The sequence below is a fragment of the Eretmochelys imbricata genome, chromosome 18, assembly GCF_965152235.1.
Source record: "Eretmochelys imbricata isolate rEreImb1 chromosome 18, rEreImb1.hap1, whole genome shotgun sequence".
Classification (NCBI taxonomy): Eukaryota; Metazoa; Chordata; order Testudines; family Cheloniidae; genus Eretmochelys; species Eretmochelys imbricata.
Window position 1 is genome coordinate 16,482,249 of NC_135589.1, and position 20,427 is coordinate 16,502,675.

Below are 20,427 nucleotides of genomic sequence, written 5' to 3' on the forward strand. Positions count from 1 at the left end.
GTAATTAAGAACTACAATTAGCCAGCTGCAAAAGGGCCTTTGTAGCACATTGATTAAGAGAAATGCAGAAAAGGAGAAAGAATGTAAGGGGTGTGGACTGAGGGATAGGGACTCAGGAGATCTGGGGTCTATTTCCACCTCTGACACTGATCTGCTCTATATCTCTGGGAAAGCCACTTCACCCTCCGTCTCTTTCCCTTCCTACCGTTTGCCTGTCTCATCTATTAAGACTGTAAGCTATTTCGGGCAGGGACCATCTCTTACTGTGTATGTAGGTGTATGCATTGTGCTTAGTACAATGGGGCCCAAATCTTGTCTGATGCCACCACGCACGACCATAGTACAAATAAATAATACATTTGAAAGAAAAATGATCTTCTAGATCAATGGATATCAAAGCAGGCTTAAAACTGACCCTTCCAAAAATCAGACAGACAGACTTACTCAGCAGAACTCTTGCCTATTGTTAGTAATGTACCATGGACAAAAGGTTGCACTCAATTCTTTTGTTATACCACCACATTTATCCCTCTCCTATGAATTATATGAGATTTCCTCCAGAGCTCTACATGCAAATTCACCCTGATGCTTTCTTTAGAGGGTGGGACAAAGTCTTAAAAAATTCCTTGAACATTTTTGAAGTCCTAGTGCAGTTTAATTTCCTTCCCCCCCCAGACTTGTGGACCTCAAAACATTCAAAAATAAATGGGATGGGGGGGGGTGGAGAGAACGGATCTGCAGATCACAGGGCTTTGAGGCAAAGGTACAATACTGAAATCCTTGCAAATTAGAAAAACACCCCCTAAAATGCAGAAACATCAATCCGCGGCAACTGAAAACATAATCAGTATGCATTTGTGCAGTTTGCAGTCTCAGGCAAAAGAGAGACCCTCATAAATTCCATTAAGTCTTGCCACTGACAACCTGGATGCTTCTGGGAAGAAGAACTATAGGCAAAGCTTAGAGTAGAAGGGTAACATTTTCAATAATGGGTATTTAGATGCATCATAAGCAGCCGGATTTTTACAGTGCAGAACGCTATTGGAGACCCTCGGTGCCCTGAACTTTTGAAAATCAGGCCACGAATCTACATACCCAACTCCAGCCCCTGGTTTTTGAAAATCGTGGCCTAACTAAAGAAACATGCCCACACAATTCTACTTACTTAGTCTGGGCCCAATTCTACAAAGATAATGCACATAGGTAACGATATTCAAGCAAGTAGTCCCACTGGTATCCGTGGGACCACTCATACTAGTAAAGCTAGTCACACGTGAATATGCATGATCGCACCCTTGCAAAGGCATAAATTCTTTAAAGGCAGAGTTTGAGTCAATACCTCAAACTAGAGAGTATTGGGGAGTGGGGGGAAGAGGCAAACTCCTGCACTGTCACATACTCTGATTTTGTTTGTAGGCACGAGGCCAGGACTTTCCAGCTGTACTCACATGCCAGCTAAAGCTAGATCCCAGCCACCGCGCAGCACACGTACACAGACCAACCTACCCAGGACACCACTCTTCCATTGAAGCACGGTAGCTTTGCATTGTCATCCGAGATCTCCTCCTTCACCACCCTGAAAAATAAAACCATCAAGAGCTTGTATCAACATCAGATCCAGGTGGGCAGCGTTTAACAGGTTCTAATCCATGACATCAAGACAGTTCTTTGCTCTGATCATCCCAACGTAGCACAGAGACCATAAACTATAAGTAATGCTCCAATCCTTTAGAGGGCATAATTGTACTCCTTTGCTTTTTGTTCTGTTCATCTCCTAAACTATCTAGTCCTATAGAGGGAATGCTGCTGGTTCGGATGCATTTCCTGTTCTATTACTCTGCTGCATGCCATACATTTCATCCAGAAGAGGGTTATTCATCTTCTGGACAAAAAATGCTGGCCAGGTCAATGAATGGCTCTGGTGGGCAAGCTGTCAACTCCCCTCTGGCTGTGGAATCCAGGATGTTCAGAGGTGAAGTCTCAGTAAAGGTTTATTTCAGCTGGGGACTTTTGATCTTAATGATTGTTGAATCTGGGAGAAAGGCCACCATGAGCATCAAGATGTGACGGCCACTGGCTATAAATGCATCTCAGTAGGTTGCAAAGGGCTAGACACACATTTTAGTTGTAGTTGGGTTTTTGAGAATCAGAAGCACCAAGCAGGATCCAGTAGAAAGAGTGAGATTCAAAGCCTACTGAAGTCTTTTCACTGACTTCAAAGTGCTTTGGATCAAGCTCACAGAGAGAACACCAGACTCATTTCACATAGGCCACCAAGCACATAACAGTGCATCTCCTTCCAGTTACTACTGACACTGAGGGTGACCAGATGTCCCGATTTTATAGGGACAGGCCCGATATTTGGTGCTTTTTTTATTTTTATTTTTTTTAAATATGGGCTCTTATTACCCCCACCCCCCTTCCAATTTTTCACACTTGCTATCTGGTCACCCTACTTACATTATAACCTAGAAGTGAAAGCTACTCCAGTATGCATCTCCATACATTGCCTGTGCTACCCCCTTGCTGCACCCTGAAGCTGTTCCTGCAATAAGATGGCTACTCTGCACACAGCAATTGAAGACAAAGTTACGAACACTGACAATTCGTTTTTTTCACCTTTATTGAACTGCCCAAGTTATATACAAAAAAAGGAATGTGTATGAAAAAAAAGACACAGTAGACAGACAACGGAGAGAGACAGATCCCAGGTCTCCGGAAGGACTTCAGAGGGGAACTCTGTGCAGGCAGAAGCTGCAGAATCAGGCCCAGAGGTGGTGGGATCCTAATGATTTTCACATCAGTAAGTCTCCAGCACCATGCCGGTCAAGCCCCCTTCTAGTGCAGGGGGAAAGAACAGTAAGGAAGCAGGTGGAGGTAGGGCGTGAGGGGTACAGCTGTTACAGCTACCGATAAAGGAAAGCAATGCACCACATGTTGGGTCACATTTCTCTCCTTTTACAACCCAGCCTTCAAATCCTCTGAAAACAGCAGGTGGAGAGTTATCAGCAGTGACTGTCCATCTGCCAGAGAGAACACCAATCACTTTCTCAACTCTGAAGTCTCACTCCTGCCTTGCCACTAGGACTTACAGTCCAGTCCAGCCTCTAGGCGCGAACCCAGGTCAGGCCTCCGTTGCGCTAGGTGCTGCTGGCACAGACAGCGCACACTGAACGCTTCACAATTTGGATGGACAAGCTGGAGGAAGTTCTTAAATCCCAGTCTGTGAAATGGGGATAATAGACTAATCTTAAGGGACTCCTCTGAGGTCACACAGGTAAGTCTGAAGCAGAGCTGGGCTTTGATCTCAGACCTTCTGCAGCACCGCAGTCCAGCCCCTTTACCCCAAGGCCATCCCTTCCCTTTAATTCAAGCACCCTTCACTCCACTCTTGGATCATCATTTTTCTCTCGCTGCTAATAAAGTGCTGGCTTTCCCCCTGCTCCTCCACCCCCCAATTTCGGAAGTGTTCAAAAAGCTGCAGACTGCCCCCAGGGGGATATGGATGAGTGCCAAGGTGCAGCTGTAGCTTGGGAGTTCTTTTCCCTTGCAGAAGTGTAATGCCGAAGCTGTGTGATCTTCGGAAGGAGACAAATGAGGAGTTATTGTTAATCAGCTGGATGGAGCTCCAAAAATGCCAGGGAGCAGAACGGAGCATTGCCCCATCTCTCAGGCTGCTGCCGACAGCAGCCGGAACCACAGAGGCTGTGCAGTGGGAGAGATATTACCCTTCAGCTCCTCATTCCGCTAGCAGCACGGGCTGGCACAAGAACAAAGGCAAGATCCCAGATCTGAAGTGGGTCAAGATTTCATTTATTTTTGGAGGTCCAATTCAAGCATCTCAACTCCCAAAGGAGGAGCGGCACTGCCGTACGCCATGCCAGCTACGCATATGTCTGCTAGCAAGAGATTAAGTGTGTCAATTTCGTTTTCCGTGGGGCAGCCCCTAGTTTGCTTTCTTAAAGACACCCCACCCTCAATTAAAAAACCCACCTCCCCCAAAAGCTTCCTTTTAGAGGAGCAACCCAGTTCGCTTTCACAGAACGTTTATTTCCATGTCGTTTGATTGTTGCTTTATAGCTGTGTAGTAAAACAGCCGCAAACCTTGGACATCTGTTAATCAAAAAGGTGACTTGACTCATCTAGTTGTCTTCCCAGAGCCTCCGACATCCATCCTCCCACCTAGCAAAACAGCTGTTAGGCTCACGCCTGCTTGAATGAACGCCTCTTGTCTGGGGACCAAATGCCTTGACCCTGCAATCTCTCCCTCCCTCTCTCCTTCAGCCTGTCTAAGCTCTGGCTGCCCAGCCCCACTTCCTCTCCTGAATGCAGTCAGGATCTCCCCACTTTCTTGCACCTTTATCCCGGCTTTGTCCTACCTCGGCTGACCCTCATCGCCACTTGCGGCCACCTTTGCTCCGCCCCGGTAATGTTCAGTCTCCCCACCCTCTCTGGCTCGCTCCCCGCTCCATTTCTGCTCCATGGTCGACTACCAAGGAAAGGACTATTGTGTCTGAAGAAAGGATTTGAATGAACAGAAGGAGATGGGACAATATTATACCAGGGCAGAGGATCCCTGGCACCCAAACCCAGGTGGTTTTAATGTACCAGTGGAGAGAGGGGTTGTGCCAGGGTTAAGGGAACTGGAGCAAGGCCCAACGGATCCATTGCTACACAGATTCACCTCATAGAGAGGATGCAGTAGGGCTGCTGTTCCTCCTCCATCCCCCACATGCACCCTTGCAGTACACGACCCAGCTATTTGGACGAGGCTCCTGGTCCCTATTCATCATTGGTTCCCGGCCAATGGGAGCTGCCGGGGCAGTGCTTGGGGCGGGGGCAGTGTGCAGAGCCCCCTAGCTGCCCCTACACATGAGCTGGAGGGGGAACATGCTGCTGCTTCCGGAAGCTGTGCTGAGTGGGGCAAGACCCTGAACCCGCTCCCTGGGTGGAGCGCCGGAGTGAGGCAAGCCCCAGACCCCACTCCCTGGCGGGAGCTCAAGGACCAGATTTAAAAACATCTAGAGAGCCAGATGCAGCCCCCGGGCCACAGTTTGCCCACCCCTGCTCTAACCCCATGCAGGGGTATTGATTCACATGCTGACTCAAGAGAAAAATCACCCACCAGGATCAGCACCATTACTGCTCACTCCTGAATTCTCCTTAGGGGTCTCCCCATTCGAGTACTGACCACACACACAGATCCCCGTAACACAGCCTCCATCCACATATGCAGCTCCCATTGATGCAGCATGAGCAGTGTGCACAGATGGAGGACACTGGACTGCCATCAAACCCATTCACAGTTAAAAGGGCGGCAACCGTTCCAAACAGTGTCACACTGGAAATGAAAATCAACAGCCATGCCAAAAGGCTTCCTGACATCAGAATCCGGATTCTGAACTCTCCTCCCCTGAGGGTAGCAGAGTAAAGGTCACAGTCCTCCCGATTTGCTCCAGCTTCGGAAAGCAGAGTCAGGACCAAAGATTTTTAAACCTGCTCTCAAAACGGTCCTCAATTATTCACTCAACTCTGTGTAATCTCCAGCTGTTACCACTGGAGTGTTTAACTTTTAAGGAGTTTGCTTGTTTGTTCTAGCGTTCCAACGCCCCAGAAGCACAGGGCAGTGGGAGAAGATTGCTCACAATCTTCGGGCAACCCACTGAATTTATTTATAAAGTAGTAAATACAAACCAGACATTCAAGTGACACTACTAGGAAGAAAACAAACATGCACTCCCAAGCTGGGCTCAGTTCCAGGGGTTCCTTTCCAAGGGCTTCGTTCCACATTTTTACCCCTTACATTTTGCATCCGAGGCTTCTCGCCCCTTGAATTCCAAGTTGAAACAAGCCCTCAGATTCAAAGCAAAAAACTCAGCCAGAAATGAGGTTTGGGGTCAAAGTCATGTCAAATCATCACATTCTTCATGCCTTCTGCCCAGAGCCAACAGACTGCCCAGGTTAACTCAGGAAGTATGTGCCCAATCCTCACCGAGGAAGGATGGCCTTGTGGTGAAGGGGACTCAAGAAATCTCTGTTCAATTCCCAACTCTGCCACAGACTGTGAGGCCGCATGCAAGTCATGCTCCCTCGCTCTCAGAGTCTGTAAATGGGTAACAACATTCCCTTTACGTGTTTAAGTCAAGCCCTTTGGGGTAGGCACAGGAATGCCAAAGTGCCCATAATCAATGCACTCTCCCCCTTGGCAGAGAAGAGATTGATCTGGGTTCACAGGCAACGAGGTCTATATCGAGGCTGCTGCACACTGATGGTAGTTCTCCCTAGCTCCCACACTAAATAAAATAGCTTGTACTGCTGAATAGCACTGCACACAGCCTCCCTAAATCCTGGCCTGGATCCACAGTGATGGAAGAGACTGTTGACTACACCGCAGTCAATACCTCTGGAGTCATCCAGATGAATACTGCAGTATCTAAATCAGCTAGTGGTTCCATACTACTGGGAGTAATTAGCAATTGCCTTGAAGCTGTGTGTTCGCAACAAATCCTCAGTGAGCCAGCTTCTAGCTCTACTAAACAGTTACAGATGTCATCTTTCAACAGGGTACATTCAACTAGGTTTTTATGACTGTTGCTTTAGGCTAGAGAGAGTTCTCACTTAAACAAGATTAGATTAAGATTAAGGAAGCGTGAGCTCTGAAATCTCATCACCTTTCCCACCACTCTCCAATCCCAGTCTCAAAAACTGCAATCTATCAGAAACCGCTCTCAACCGTGGAGGCAAAGCAGGCAGGGGTCCCTGAAAAGGCCAGCAGAAGAGAAGTTTTAAAGAAGAATGAATTGTTTGGGGGGGGGGGAAGGGGGGAGTTAAGCAGAGTGGATAAAAATTGATAATTTTTTTTCAGATTTTTATTTTAATTGAATACTTTAAAAAAATAAGCCTGTTTAAAATTATATTTGAAATTATGACAACCTGTATCAAGGCCCAAATTTACTATAACCTATACAAATATTTTAAATTAAAATTTCAAAAGTAACTTCCAAGCAGTACATGTTTGCTGTCAAAGTTTTAAAGAAAATCAGACCACTGCACCAGTGGAAGTCACTGGCTAAGTACCTGGAACTAGAGTTTGTTGAAGTGCTACACCAGCTTTTGGCAACAGTAGCCTCTTCTGCAGATGCAAAGAGAATATTTTCTTTTTGTCAGTTTATTCATCTAGTTCAGTTCAGTGACTATTCAGTCACAGTTCAGAAACTGATTGGGAACTGAAAAAGCAGGAAAGCTTGTTTTCCTCATCCAAGCTACGAATAAAAACTAGGTATGAGGATGAGATCTACTAATTCTAAAACTTGAAAGACATGGTGTCCAGAAACAATTCGTTCAATTCACTAACTACTGATCATACTTCCTTTGTTTAATAAGTTCATTTGAAATACAAAAACCATGTTTTGACAAGCTTACTTTATTCCTTTATTTATCCAGCACAGTCAAGGGAGTTTTATTTAAAAAACATTTTAAAGTTCTGTTCTTGTGCATTGTTAATTGAATTATAATTCCTATCCAAATGCAGCTTGACACTAATCTAGAGAAAAAAAAACAAAATCTAGTAAATAAGAAATGAGTCATTCACGATTTTCTACCATAATAAAAAAAAGTAAATATTAAGAATCTGATAAATGCAAGTTAAACTATATAATTCCTTACATAAACGTGTGGAGATATAATATATCCTCCTAGTTAGGAAAAAGTACCAAATTTAGTGTAGAAGGCTCTATTTAGTTGTAAATCAACTTCTTTTAATAATTACCAACCAATGAGAATCAACGTTTTTATAGTTTAAAATAGTTTCTATAGTCTAAAAATTACAAATGCAAAACAAGATTAAAATCATTTAAACTGCTTACTGATTTGAATTGTGAATAAAATTGGTGATTTAAATCAATCCACTCTGTTTTTAATATACTGAGATCTTGTACCATGAGTGCTTAAGTTTTGAAAGGGCTTAAATGTTTTGGTGAATCGGAGCCTGAATGTTTAGAGTTTTCAGTCCAAAAATGCAATAAAAATGCATCACGGAACTTCCGGGTTAATTTGGCACAATGATTTCACTTCAGATTTGCTCAAAATTCCAAGACAAGATATTATATCATAGTTACCAGCCTTATACTCTCATTCAGTCCTGAATCAGAGCCAGGCTGGGTTCTTTCTGGCTCATGCCTCACTAGTAATAATGATTCTGCAGGCCCAGTTCTTCCCTGCGTTACAACAACTCTGCAACCTCACGGTCGTCAATAGGATCAAAGAGATGAAATCCGGGGCAGAATTAGTTAGCAGGAAACTGCAATTTAAATAACTGATTTAAATCTTGTTTTGCATTTGTAATTTTTTTTTGTCACCTTGAAGCCTAGTAAATTTCAATACACTGTGGTTATAAGACCACATTTTCCATTATTTATGTTTCTCTCTCCTCAGTTGCTGTGTTAAAGACCCACGTGAACCATGGGGAGATGGACTATACTGTGCTGTCAGATGAACAAAATCAACAAAGGGGGGAAAATATTTTCTCTCTCTAATCTCTGTTAGAAAGATCTTACTACCTTCCTTTGCATCCAATGGCTGGAAGTTGAAGCTAGACAAATTTCGATTGGAAATAAGGTGTAAATTTTTAATGGTGACAGTAATTAACCATTGGAATAATTTACGCAGGGTCACTGTAGATTCTTCAGTCGCTGATTATAAAATTAAGATGGGATGTTTTTCTAAAAGCTCTGCTCTAGGAATTATTTTGGAGAAGTTCTCCGGCCAGTGCTATGCAGGAGGTCAGATGAGTGATCACAATGGTCTGTTCTGGCCTTCGAATCTATGAATCCATAGATTTCAAAGCCCTTTGTGTGCAAAAAAAAAAAAAAAAAAAAAGTAAGTATCCATTTCTCCTTTTTTTACATGGTTTCTTCAGTGCTGGTAGGCAACACATTTACAGTCAGAAGCGCACTTTTAAGCAGGCTGGGTCCCTTCACATTACTAGAATGGACATTTTAAAATTCCAATTGAGAGTTTATTTCTGTGTTTGCACTTTCCATTGTCCAAAGCAGAGAACGGATTCTTCGATTTCACTTTGCTTTTGGTTATGGTCAGCGTCCTACAAACAAGCATCAAAACTGCAATTTTGGGATTGCAAACACTTGTGCTGGGGGAGGGGTATTGGCTACAGAAATGCTTCCAGTGGAAAGTCAAGAGACTCATAGAAATTTCTATTACTCAGTTTTTGTTTAAAATAAAACCCTACAATTTGGGCCAAGTTTTGATCTGACAGAATCCATTGAATTTGGAAAAGAATAGGAACCCATTGTGGATCTGATGGCAAGTTTGGGCATAGGCAGACCCTACAGCTGGCACAGAGCCCCCGGGATCTCCACCCAAATTCAGCAAAGCATTTAAGCAAATGCTTACCCTTATGCACGTGGCTTCAGTCCCATTCAATCGGATTTAAGCACATGCTTCAGTGTATTGCTGAATCCTCACTGAGGCTCTTCATAGATCCAGCTGCAGGATCAGGACTTAAGATGCTGCAATAATTTTATGCTGGCAGCTACGTCTTAAACTAGAACGGCAATTTTTGGTAAGGAAGTGTCATTTACTAGGAATTCTACCCCAATTCTGCACATCCTTATGCACTAGTTTACTCTACTCATGTGAGCAGAGCCAGAGAAGTCAGCAAGGCTACTCACACAAGTAAATTTAAGCCTGTTTGGGTTTCAGTACTATGGCTCAAGTGTTTGACCTTTTGGGGCCACCCACTAAGCTCAGGGGTGTGGTAAGGGTCACGTGTTGGGAGGTGGCGGGTTATGTTGTTCATCAAGGCCCCCCCCCCCAATTGCTACATTTTCCAAAGGCTTCATGGCTATCAGGGTCTTTTTAAAGACCACCGGAATACGTGATTTCCCTGCTACTCAGCACAAAACGCTTCAGCCGTACGCTTGCTGGAAAACAGATACATCAAAGCTCCCACTTCCAAAACAATGCACTTTTGCACAGGCTCTGCTGGGAAAGGGTTGCCAGCTCTGCTATAGCTTGAGCCATCGAATACGGCCCCAGGCTATGAGGCAGGAGCATGGCAGCCTGTAATTCCCGGCTTGCTCTGGGTAGCAGCAAACAGTGCCAAGAATATCAAATGCTGCAGCCGCAGCTAATTCCGTAAATCATTCTTTGTGCGGAAGAGGCAGGTCTCGGTTCCCAGGAGGCGGTGGCAGTGGGCCGAGGGAGGGAAGGAGAATGAAGCACCTGGGTTCATTCATTCAGTTTGGGGACCTCTTTGAAAGCACAAATCAGTCAAAGGCCCCTTACGTGCCTACACAAGGGCGGAGGTGCAGGGCTCACGAGAAGGACGCATGTCAGCATCTGGGGAGCACTAGAGGCTGCTCTTGCTAACACGCAACAGCGGCTCAGCATCTTGGGACTTGCAGGATCAGGCCCCGAGCGACAGGCTCGCTTCCTAAGCCCGGTTGAGGCCAGCACAGCGAGGAGCAGCAGAGAGGCCGGGCAGCTTCTCGTCTGCCAAAGGACTCCTGCCAAGCAGCTGGGACAGGACTCCTTAAGTCAGACTGCGGGTGTGGGGGGGCAGCTGCACAATGGGGGGAAAGAGTAGGATGCTCCCCCCCCCCGCAGCCTGCCCTATGATAATGGCAGCCATCAAGCCAGGGCCACTTGGCAGCTGGAAAAGTAGGTCCTCAGTCCTGACTCTGAAATGGGTATTTGCCACCTAAGCCACACCCTGCAGCTGGATAGAAGTCAGGTAGGTGCAGTGCTTATTACTGCTAGAGCAAGCATTTGCCAGACTGCGATCCTGCTATCCCTCTTTATTCCAGGTCTTCTATGTGCCCCTCGAGGCGGAAACTCTCCGCCAGGGACTGTCCATCAGCGTGTGTATTGCGCAGTCATCACTGAACAAACAATGAGCAGTAATAAAACGAGCGGGTTCCTGGAACCTGGGCTGCAGGTGTCCCGAGTACAACTGTCTCCTGGAGGTGGCCTGAGCGTGTCCCAGCAGCGCATCCAACCCTTCTGGTGCAGGGGCAGGGCACTCCTCAGGAAGAGTGAGCCGGAGAGAGAAGCTCGTGCCAGTATTTTAGATTCACAATAATTTTGCCTTGTCCTGATACCTGTCAGCAGAGGTGAACTTTTAAACCTCTCCACCCACCTACCAGGGAGGTCAAGCGAAGCGCAGAGCGGGGCAAGGACTCACCAGCCGAGCCAGGAACAGAACCCAGGAACCCCCTTCTGCTATGGAAAGTTTAGAGCAAGCAGGCACTTTCTCCACAGGGGCTTCTCCAAAGGTCACGTTCTTCCCAGCGTTCCACTGGGAGGAGATTTAAAAACCAATTCGTAAATGGAACCATCAGTCCTGGTAGCAGAAACCACCCTCCTTCCCTCGCACCAGTCCCCAGATCCTCCCCTTCCCATCTAGATTCCTATACCCTCCTTGTGCCCACCCTCTCTCCCCTTCTGACTTGCAGCAGAAGCTCCACCTTGAAAGCACTCAGAAGAATCTGAGGCCAAGGAGACATGGCCAGGCAGTGCTGCACGGCCCTGCCCCGGGGCAGGAGAGCCAGGCTCCGTGTCCGGCTCAACCACAGATTTCAGGTTCTACTTTCCACTGGCCGTGGTAGGGCTTCGAGCAGCCCCCCACCTCTGGCTCCGAGGGGAAGGTGCATTGACTCAGGTTCCACCGGGACTGGGCAGAGACTGCTGCTGAGCCCCGACTGAATTCAAGCCGCCTCCCCTTGACAGCAATGACGGGAGCCACCCGCCCACACTCACCCAGGGGTTAATGCATCCTTAGCCACAAGTGACCACAGGCCTTGCACAGGGTGACTCAAGCCTTCCCGCGTGGGACCTTGGGCAAATCTCTTCCCAGCCACCCGACTTCACAGGCCTCAGTTATGAAATGCTTGAAGATCCTCAGAGAGAAGGGCAAAGCAACAGGGTAATTTGTCCTAAATTCAAAGCCAATTTGTCTCAGAGTCAGTAAGATGACAGAACTGGAGACAAGCTCATTGAAGCGCGGCTTTTAGCAACAGAAGTTCAAGCTGCAGCTTCTCACGGGTGCCCACTTTGATTCCACTTACGAAGCAGCGGGTTTCCCTCCCCAAAGCAGCTGTTTAAATTAGCAGCAGTGTCTGCTAATCTGTGACATGTAAACCAGCCCGGAAGTTATCTATATTAACCCACTAGATGTTTTGGCAGCCCTTGAGTCTACATCTCAGCCCAAGCAGCTTTGAAGCCTCCTAACTGTGCTGTAATCTGCTTCGATCTATACATTAACATGGAACTAGGGGCCAGATTCTCAGCTGTGGAAACAGAAGTTGCTCCATTGAAGTCAGGCATTCCACTGAAGTCAACTGAGCTCTACTGATTTACATCAGCCAAAGATCGGCCATTACACCTTTAAATCTGCCCCAAAAGTTTCCCCAGATTACCTGGTACATCGGTCTTGTTGGACCAATCTGCAAGGATTAAGACCCCAAGTAGAATATAAACCCTGCAAGACAGCAAGGCTGCCATGAGAGTCTCTGGCGGGGAATAGCACCAACAGGTAGGAAATTGTGTCATCATTGCGGGGATCCACTCTAAAATACAAAGAGCGCGTCAGTCCCTGTAAGGACAGAACGTATTTCAGAGTGCACACAGCAAACCAGGAGCAAACCGTCACTGCAGCCAACCTTCCCGAGTCTCTTTAAAAAAAAGTCTCACCCCACTGATCACATGATGGGTTGGGAGTACTCGGAACGGAATTCAACACAGCTGCTCTAAAAATAGGTCCCTTTCAAAGCTGATTAACATTTCTGTTGGAATTCTTAATGAGAATTAAGACTATATTTTCGATAGCTGGGGCCTCCACACAAAAATATGTTTGTTTAACCATTCCTCCTTGGGAAAAAAAAAACGAAAAAACCCTCACAAAAATCATGCCACCCACGAAATTAGCTGATGGGGTCTGGCCGGGACACAGGGTTTATTCTGGAAATAGACTAGAAGGGATGGAATCTTTTTGCCAAGCAGGATAAACACCATGCTGCAGTGCAGCATCAGAAGGACCCTGCTCAACACAAAAGATCCACAGCCTTCTGTGATGCTGGAAAAACCTTAGATCTCAGTCGCACCCCGCTGAGTTACCGAGCGGGAAACTGGGTTGAGCTGCAGAAGCTTGCGGAGGCAGATTGCAGGTGCCTCTCTGTAAAAAGCTCATGCAAATGACTCCCTAGCCTAGGGATCTTTCCGCTCAAACGCAGTAGAGCCAGAAGGGCACCTATGCACCATTTTTGAGCAGTTAAAGAACTATTATACTTTGCATTTCCATACAGGCTCCTGTATGAACCAACACTTGCATAAACCCATCATGAACACACATTGGCACACAACTCAATTACTATACAATTAACACACCGCAACAGCAGAAAGTTGGTACTAAAATCCTTTTCCTACCGCTTCCAAAGCGGAGGCCTCTACCACTGGACCTTAAGGCGAGCTCCCTCAGCTGACAAATAGTAGGTCTGTTATCCTCTTCGTGGGGTCAGCCACTAGAGGCCATCACCACCCAGGCATAAAGCACATTAAAAACTTGCCCCTTGACTTCGTGTTTCCCAGCCTGGGGTTAATGAAGAGACCATCCTGAGAACATCTCTGAGTAGACCCATTCTTAGAGGTCCTATAAAAAGTTCAAGGACAGGACAGACCTTATGCACTGGGCATTCAGGGAAGCTGCTTCTTTTAGGCAGAGTTTAGGACCCCATCAGAGGGTCCTAACTCTGAAAAATCCACAGCCCTGAGCAACAGTTATACTGACCTTAACCCCCATGTAGACAGCGCTACATCAACAGGAGAACTTCCCCTGTCGATATATTAATCCATCTCCTTGAGAGGCGGTAGCTATGATTACAGGAGAAGTTCTCCCATCGACACAGTGCTGTCTACACAGGAGGTGAAGGTCGTTAGAACTAAGATGCTCAGGGCTGTGGATTTTTCACACCCCTGAGCGATGTGGTTATACAGACATAGGTCTGTAGCCTAGATCAGCCTACCCACCAAAGACCATTAGCACCCACGAAAAGAGGGGACGCTTTCTCCAAACCCAGAGAAACTCGTCCCTTTCAGGTTTTATACCACTTGCTTCGGAGGATCGCTAACAAGGCATGGTCAGGGAGCAGAACCCCCAAGTCCTGCCTCCCAATTTCCTGCATTAAGGAGGCAGCATGGCTACTAACGGCTCATGTTATCGCAAGAGATGGCTGAGGATCCCCGCAGGTTGCACATGAATGACCAAGATGACAGTGGATCATTTTGGTCACTTCAGGGGCTTGTTAAAAATATATATGCATTTAAATCAAAACAGAAACTCTGAACGGAGTGACTCTAATTAAAGGCACATAACGGGGAGTTAACCTAAGCATTTCAATGTGTAAAAATCAGACCACTCTTTGGGGAAGAGCAAACATTGCTCCTAGCTGGGTCACAGAGTATAAAGGAGCCTAGGAGGAGAAACTGATGGGAAAACCTATAATGGGAGCAGTCAGGTTACTTAGGGGACAGGGGGTATGTCTATACGGCAACCGGAAGTATGACTGCTGTGCAGGCAGGCAAACCCACGCATAGCTAAAAACCAAGAGTGGAAATGCAGAAGCATGAACTTCGGCACAAGCTAACTTACCTAGGGTCCCCAGCTGGCTAGTACAGCCTGAACTGATGGCCAACCCGCCACTTCTTCACTGCGGTGTTTGGCCATGCTAGCTAGATTAAAGCTACCCACGCTGCAATCAGACCTCCAATTGCCATGCAGACACACCCAATGACAAGGCAACATTCCAAGGCTTGTAGCAACCTCGCCCGGGTCTGGGATTTCATGCAAGTGCTCTGGAGAGGAGTGGTCCAGAGGAGAGGACAGGAGGTCTAGGTGCATCTGACACAGACTTGCTGTGTGACATTGAGCATGTCGCTGCCCTCTTTCTGCCCGTTTCCCCAGCTGCAAAATGGGAATAATGCTACAGACCTTTCTTTGAGATCAGTGGAGGAGAAACATGATCACAGCTAAGTGTTATCGAGCAGCGATAAAAGACAATCCAGAGCTCCGCTAAACATGGAGCATCTTAGTCCCCGCCACATGAAACTTAAGAGTACATTTGCAGCCGGGGTAAGGAGGAAGGCAATCCAGTCTGGCACCTTTCACCAGCACTAAAAACCATTACAAATAACCCCACTGGTTGTTACTGAGCACAATGGTCTGACATGGTGACTCACACTAAACAGTTCCACGTGTTTCAAACCAGCTGTGTTGGGCTCCCAACCCAGATTTGTCTCATCCTTTGATTCCAATGTAGCCCAGCCCAGCCCAGCCCCTCTCCTGCTAGCCTTCTGCCAGATTTTCCGAACATCACTGGAAGGCAATTTCTAACACACAGTGCAACGTTGCTACTCCGGCTAAAACTTGTACTGCATTTTATGTGAATACCAGTCCCCTCATGCATGTTTTAAAACGTTTAATTGGGGACAATTCTCTCCAGCTACCACAGTGAGTGGCTCCCCTGTCTGTTGCTTCATAGGTGCTAGAGGTGGGAAAGACTGACTGGAGCATCTAGTTCATCCACTGCACATTTCTTCCCTAAAGAACAGGGTAACTTCTCAGTCCTGCAAGTCAAGCATTTTCTAGACAATAACTCTAAAAGCACAGGGGGGCAAACTGATCTCTGGCTGAAACGTCTATTGAAACAAATTAAGTTGTCTCCATTGTGACTTTAGCACGGATGATTATTTTTTCTCCAAGATTGGGACTTTCCTAGGTCATTAAATACTGATACTAAGCACAGAGGGAGTTTTATCTGCAGATCTCAAAGCACTTTGCCAAGGTGGAGAAGTACCATTATCCAGGGCTGCTGAAACAATTTGTATAGTGGGGGTGCCGAGAGTCATTGAACCAAACTGTAAACCCTCTACGTAATGGAAACAACTTCAAGCCAGGAGACATGGCAGCACCCCCAGCACTCCTCATTCCAGCACTTATGCTATTATCCACATGTCATCGCTCAGGAACTTGAAGCACAGAATGCAACACACTCAAGATCATGCCATCAGTCAAACAACGGCACAGATGGTTAAAAATGCAGCTATCCTGTTCCCAGGTGAGTGGCTTAGTCACTAGACCAGGCTACCTCCCAAAATATTTCTGACACATTTTAGGTTTGTATTTCACACACACACAGTTTTACAAAACCTAACACGAACAGAAAGATTGATTGATTTTTTAAAAACGGGTCAGGTAAACCATGTTTTTTTTTAAACAAACAATCCCCTGCCACACAGGAAACCTGAACACCTTAGCATCTTGCAAGGGTCTGAGACTCACATTGCAACAGTAATTAGAAGACAGAAAGGGACACAGAGCACTCCAGTTTCACTGAGTGCAAACCAGAATAAAGCCAGCAGACTGCACAAACGGAGCAAAGGAAATGCCATTTCAAAAAACCTCTTTCCGTCGTAATAATCTAGGGTGGTTTTAGTAGCACAAGGAAGGAACCGACACATGGGGATTTCATTCGGACATCATTTCAAAACGGAAAAAACCTCATCCCAGAGGCATCAGGCGCTTCCGCTGGGGGTGCGAGTCACAGAGTGCCCGGCGGAGCGAAGGGCAAGCACTGCTGCATTAGCAGAGAGGGATAGAACAGTGAACAAAAGGAACGACACCATTACTGAATACTGCACTTGCTAGCCCTTGTCCAGAGTACTGGGAGTACTTGTCCACCTGCTGGGCCCGGTCAGGAGACAGCCACAGGTGGGCCACAGATTCCGCACAGGGCAACAAGGGTGACAGCAGATTGCCCGGGTCTGCTTTAGATGGAGCACTGCTTATTTTCACTGGGAGACAGGAGGCGTCAAGGTGTCCTGGTGCAAGCAATGCAGATTATGTTATTCACACCATGCCCTTCTCTCCACCCTAGTTTCTCTGCTGACTGCTTCTAGTGTCTCCCTAGCCCACTCCTAACTCCATGCCACCCCTCAGGCCTGGCTCGGCTTTCCAGTTTGGTTGCCAAGCTTCTCCCTGGCCTGCTTCAAAACCACTTATGAAGGAATCCACCTGTTCCGAGATGCATCCTGCAATGCAGACCTCACACTGCTCTACCTTTGCGCTGCACAATGGTATAGCGCTGTATTGGACCCTTGAGACTGAAGCTTCTCTGGGGCAGGGACGCTGTTATTTCCTGGGCACCGTTCACATATACGGCAGGACGCTCACACGGGGCACTAAGAAATGATACAAAATAAAGAAGTGGTGTGTGGATCCTGATTAAGTTTAGGCTGCAACTCAAGATTTGATGTGGAGGCTGAATACAGGCAAGGGGACAGGCTCTGTTCTGAGGATACTGAAAGCCAAATCAATACACAAGGTCAGATTTCAACCCAACCTGGCGGAAGTCTCTCAGAAGTTGATCTTGCGAGAGCTGGATTTCTGAAATCCTGGACTACAGCTGAGCCACCTTGCCAAGAACAGCCCACTTCCACTTCGAGAGCCAAAACTGGAGTAGAACCTAATCCAGAAATTCTAACACAACCCTGTCCTACCCACCCCAACATACAAACACACACACTTTAAACTGGATTACTGGCGTGTGTCAAGTTAAACCCATGTATAAGTCTTTCCAAAACTGGGCCTAAGTGAGGTCAGGAGACAGTAGTATTTGGGGTCAGAATATAACAGAAAAGGTTAGACAAGGACATGCGTGTGACAGGACAGGAAGCGAAACATAACTGGATGGTGAAATCAACAAGCTTGTATAAAGATGCCAAAAACTTTCCTCTTGTCTGTCTCCTGTTAGCCGGTGTTAGGACTCTGCATCAGTCCGCTGAGTAAATGTTGCTGACCCACTGTGGCAGAAGCAGTCACCTGGAATAAAGAGATGGGTGTAGCCCTCTGGCCAGAGGGAGCTAGGGAGGTCCTCCGGAGAACCCAAGGAAGAGCCAGGCTTGGAGAGGAGGCTTATGCTCTTTATTATTAATAGAGTTACCCATAAAACACAGCCGCAGGATGCATGTGAACTGACCTATAGAGTCACTGAATTTAAGGCCAGAAAAGACCACGAGATCATCTGACGTCCTGTATATCACTGGCCACCAACGCCAGCACACTAAGCCCAACAACCAGAATGAGACCAAAGTATCACAGCCCACAGGACATGACTATTTTGTGCCATAGGCAGAGAATAGGAGGGAACAAGGTGCATCAGTGCACGAGGACCCGGCTATGGCAGGGAAATAATTAAAGGAGATATACTAGATAATTCTGGCAAGTGACCTGCACCCAAATACTGCCAGAAGAGGAGGAAAAAACCCCACGGTCATTGCCAATCTCACTCTGGGGGAAATGCCTTCCCAACCCTACATACGGTGATCAGCTAGACCCTGAGCATATGAACAAGAACCAGCCAGCCAAGCATCAGAGAGAAAATGGGCTCGGTGCCACCTGACAGCCCTGGCCCACTCTGCCCAGTATACCATCTCCAGCCATGGCCATCCCTGATGCTTCAGAGAAAGGAGATTTAAAAAGCCTCCCAGAATACGTTGGGGGTAAAAGCTGCTCCCTTCCTGAACCCCTGCTGGTGGCCAGCTGAAACCCTGATGCATGAGCATTAGGAACATAAAAAACTGGAAGTCCCAAGGCTGTTGAACCCTGCCCCTGTTGTCTCAAGCAACGCCATCATACATCCACACTCAAATTTGTCCAGCTCTCTCTCAAAACTAAATTAAGTTGTTTGCACACCCACTCCCCGCAACTCCTACTGAGAGGTGGTTCCAGAATCTCATTCCTTGGATGGTTAGAAACCTTCTAATTTGGCTCATGGCCAGTTTACGTCCATTTGTTCTAGTGTTAACATTGTTCTTTAACCTTAAGTAGCTCTTCACATTCCCTGGTGTTTATCCCCCCCAATGTATTTACAGAAAGCAATCGTATCCCCTTCTCAAATTTCTTTTCGTGATACTCAACTAGTCAAGCTCTTCCAGTCTCCTCTCATAAGACACCCTCCATTCCCCTGATCATCCTAGTAGCTCTTCACTGCATCTGTTCCAGATTTATATTCATCTTTCTTGAACATGGGTGACCAGAACTGTACACGGGATTCCAAATGAGGTTTTACCAATGCCTTGTACAAAAGCATTAATACTTCTCTCTCTCTACTGGAAATAGCTCACCTAATACATCCTAGAATCACATTTGCACTTTTCACAGCTACATGACATTGGTGATTCATAGTCCACCTGTATTGACTAAAACCACCATGTCTCTCTCCTCCTCTGCACTTCCAACTGATCAGCCCCCACTTTGGAACAGAAATTCATATTGTTAGTCCCTAAGTGCATGACCTTGCACTTTGCGCTATTGAATTGCATCTTATTTCTGTCACTCCAGTTTTCAATGTCACCTAGATCTTCCTGTATAATATTCCGATCCTCCTCTATATTGACAATGCCTCCCATCTTTGTATCATCACGTTTCGTTAGCACACTCCTACATTTTGTGCCATCATCATTAATAAAAATATTGAGTAAGACTGGTCCCAAGACTGATCCTTGAGGAGCTCCACCAGTAACCAACTTCAGTCCGATAATTCACTTTTCAGCACAACCCTCAACTTCTTCCCATCTTACAATGCTTGCAGTGACCCCATCTTCCCTAATTTAACTAATGATTTCCCACGTGGTACCGTGTCAAATGCTTTACTGAAGTCTAAATAAATTAAATCTAAAGCACTTCCCTTATCTTAAAAAAAAAAAATCAGTTCTTTTCTGAAAGAAAGATCTCAGGTTAGTCTGTTGTGGTCTCACTTTGGTAAACCCATGCTGCATTACATCTCCTTTGCCATTTACCTCTAAATTTAATTGTTCAGAGAGGTAAATGGTGACTTTGTGCTTAAAGAAGTATATTGGTCTCAAAAGATCTGGGTTCAGTTCCCAGTTATGCCAGACTCCCTGTGTGACCCTGGCCAGCTCATCTGTACCTCAATAGCACCACCTATGAGCTGGGGATAAACCATTCTCTCCTCCATTCTTCTTCTGTCTTGTCTACTTAGATTGTGACCTCTTTGGGGCAGGCACAATCTCTTACTCGGTGTCTGTACAGAGCCTAACCCCACAGAATACTGATCTTGGTTGGCACGATCATAATAAATATGGCCAAAACAAACAAAATACCTCTGAAGCAGAAGATCTCAAAATAGAGGGCAATATCTCAGCCCATGATGCTGATGGCATCTGCTGCTATGCACTGGGGAATTTTAAAGACAGTTTTAATAATTTAAGCAAACAGTCTCTTTTTAAAGAAGATTTAAAAAAACAAAAACCAAGAAGCCCTACCTTTCCCTCCAAAATACGCTACCTAAAGATATATACATAAATTAAACAAAAAATGTTATCAATGACACC

The 20,427-nt window shown here is 46.2% G+C and overlaps 1 protein-coding gene across 3 annotated transcripts in view; it reads right to left on the minus strand.

The window, feature by feature from the left end:
- DVL1 (dishevelled segment polarity protein 1) overlaps positions 1 to 20,427 on the minus strand; it is a 174,411-nt gene that overhangs the window by 96,065 nt on the left and 57,919 nt on the right. For all 3 annotated transcript variants that reach the window (XM_077837159.1, XM_077837158.1, XM_077837160.1), the window contains exon 2: positions 1,507 to 1,576. In XM_077837159.1, the coding sequence (XP_077693285.1) occupies positions 1,507 to 1,576 (70 nt within the window). The remainder of the gene's footprint in view (positions 1 to 1,506; positions 1,577 to 20,427) is intronic.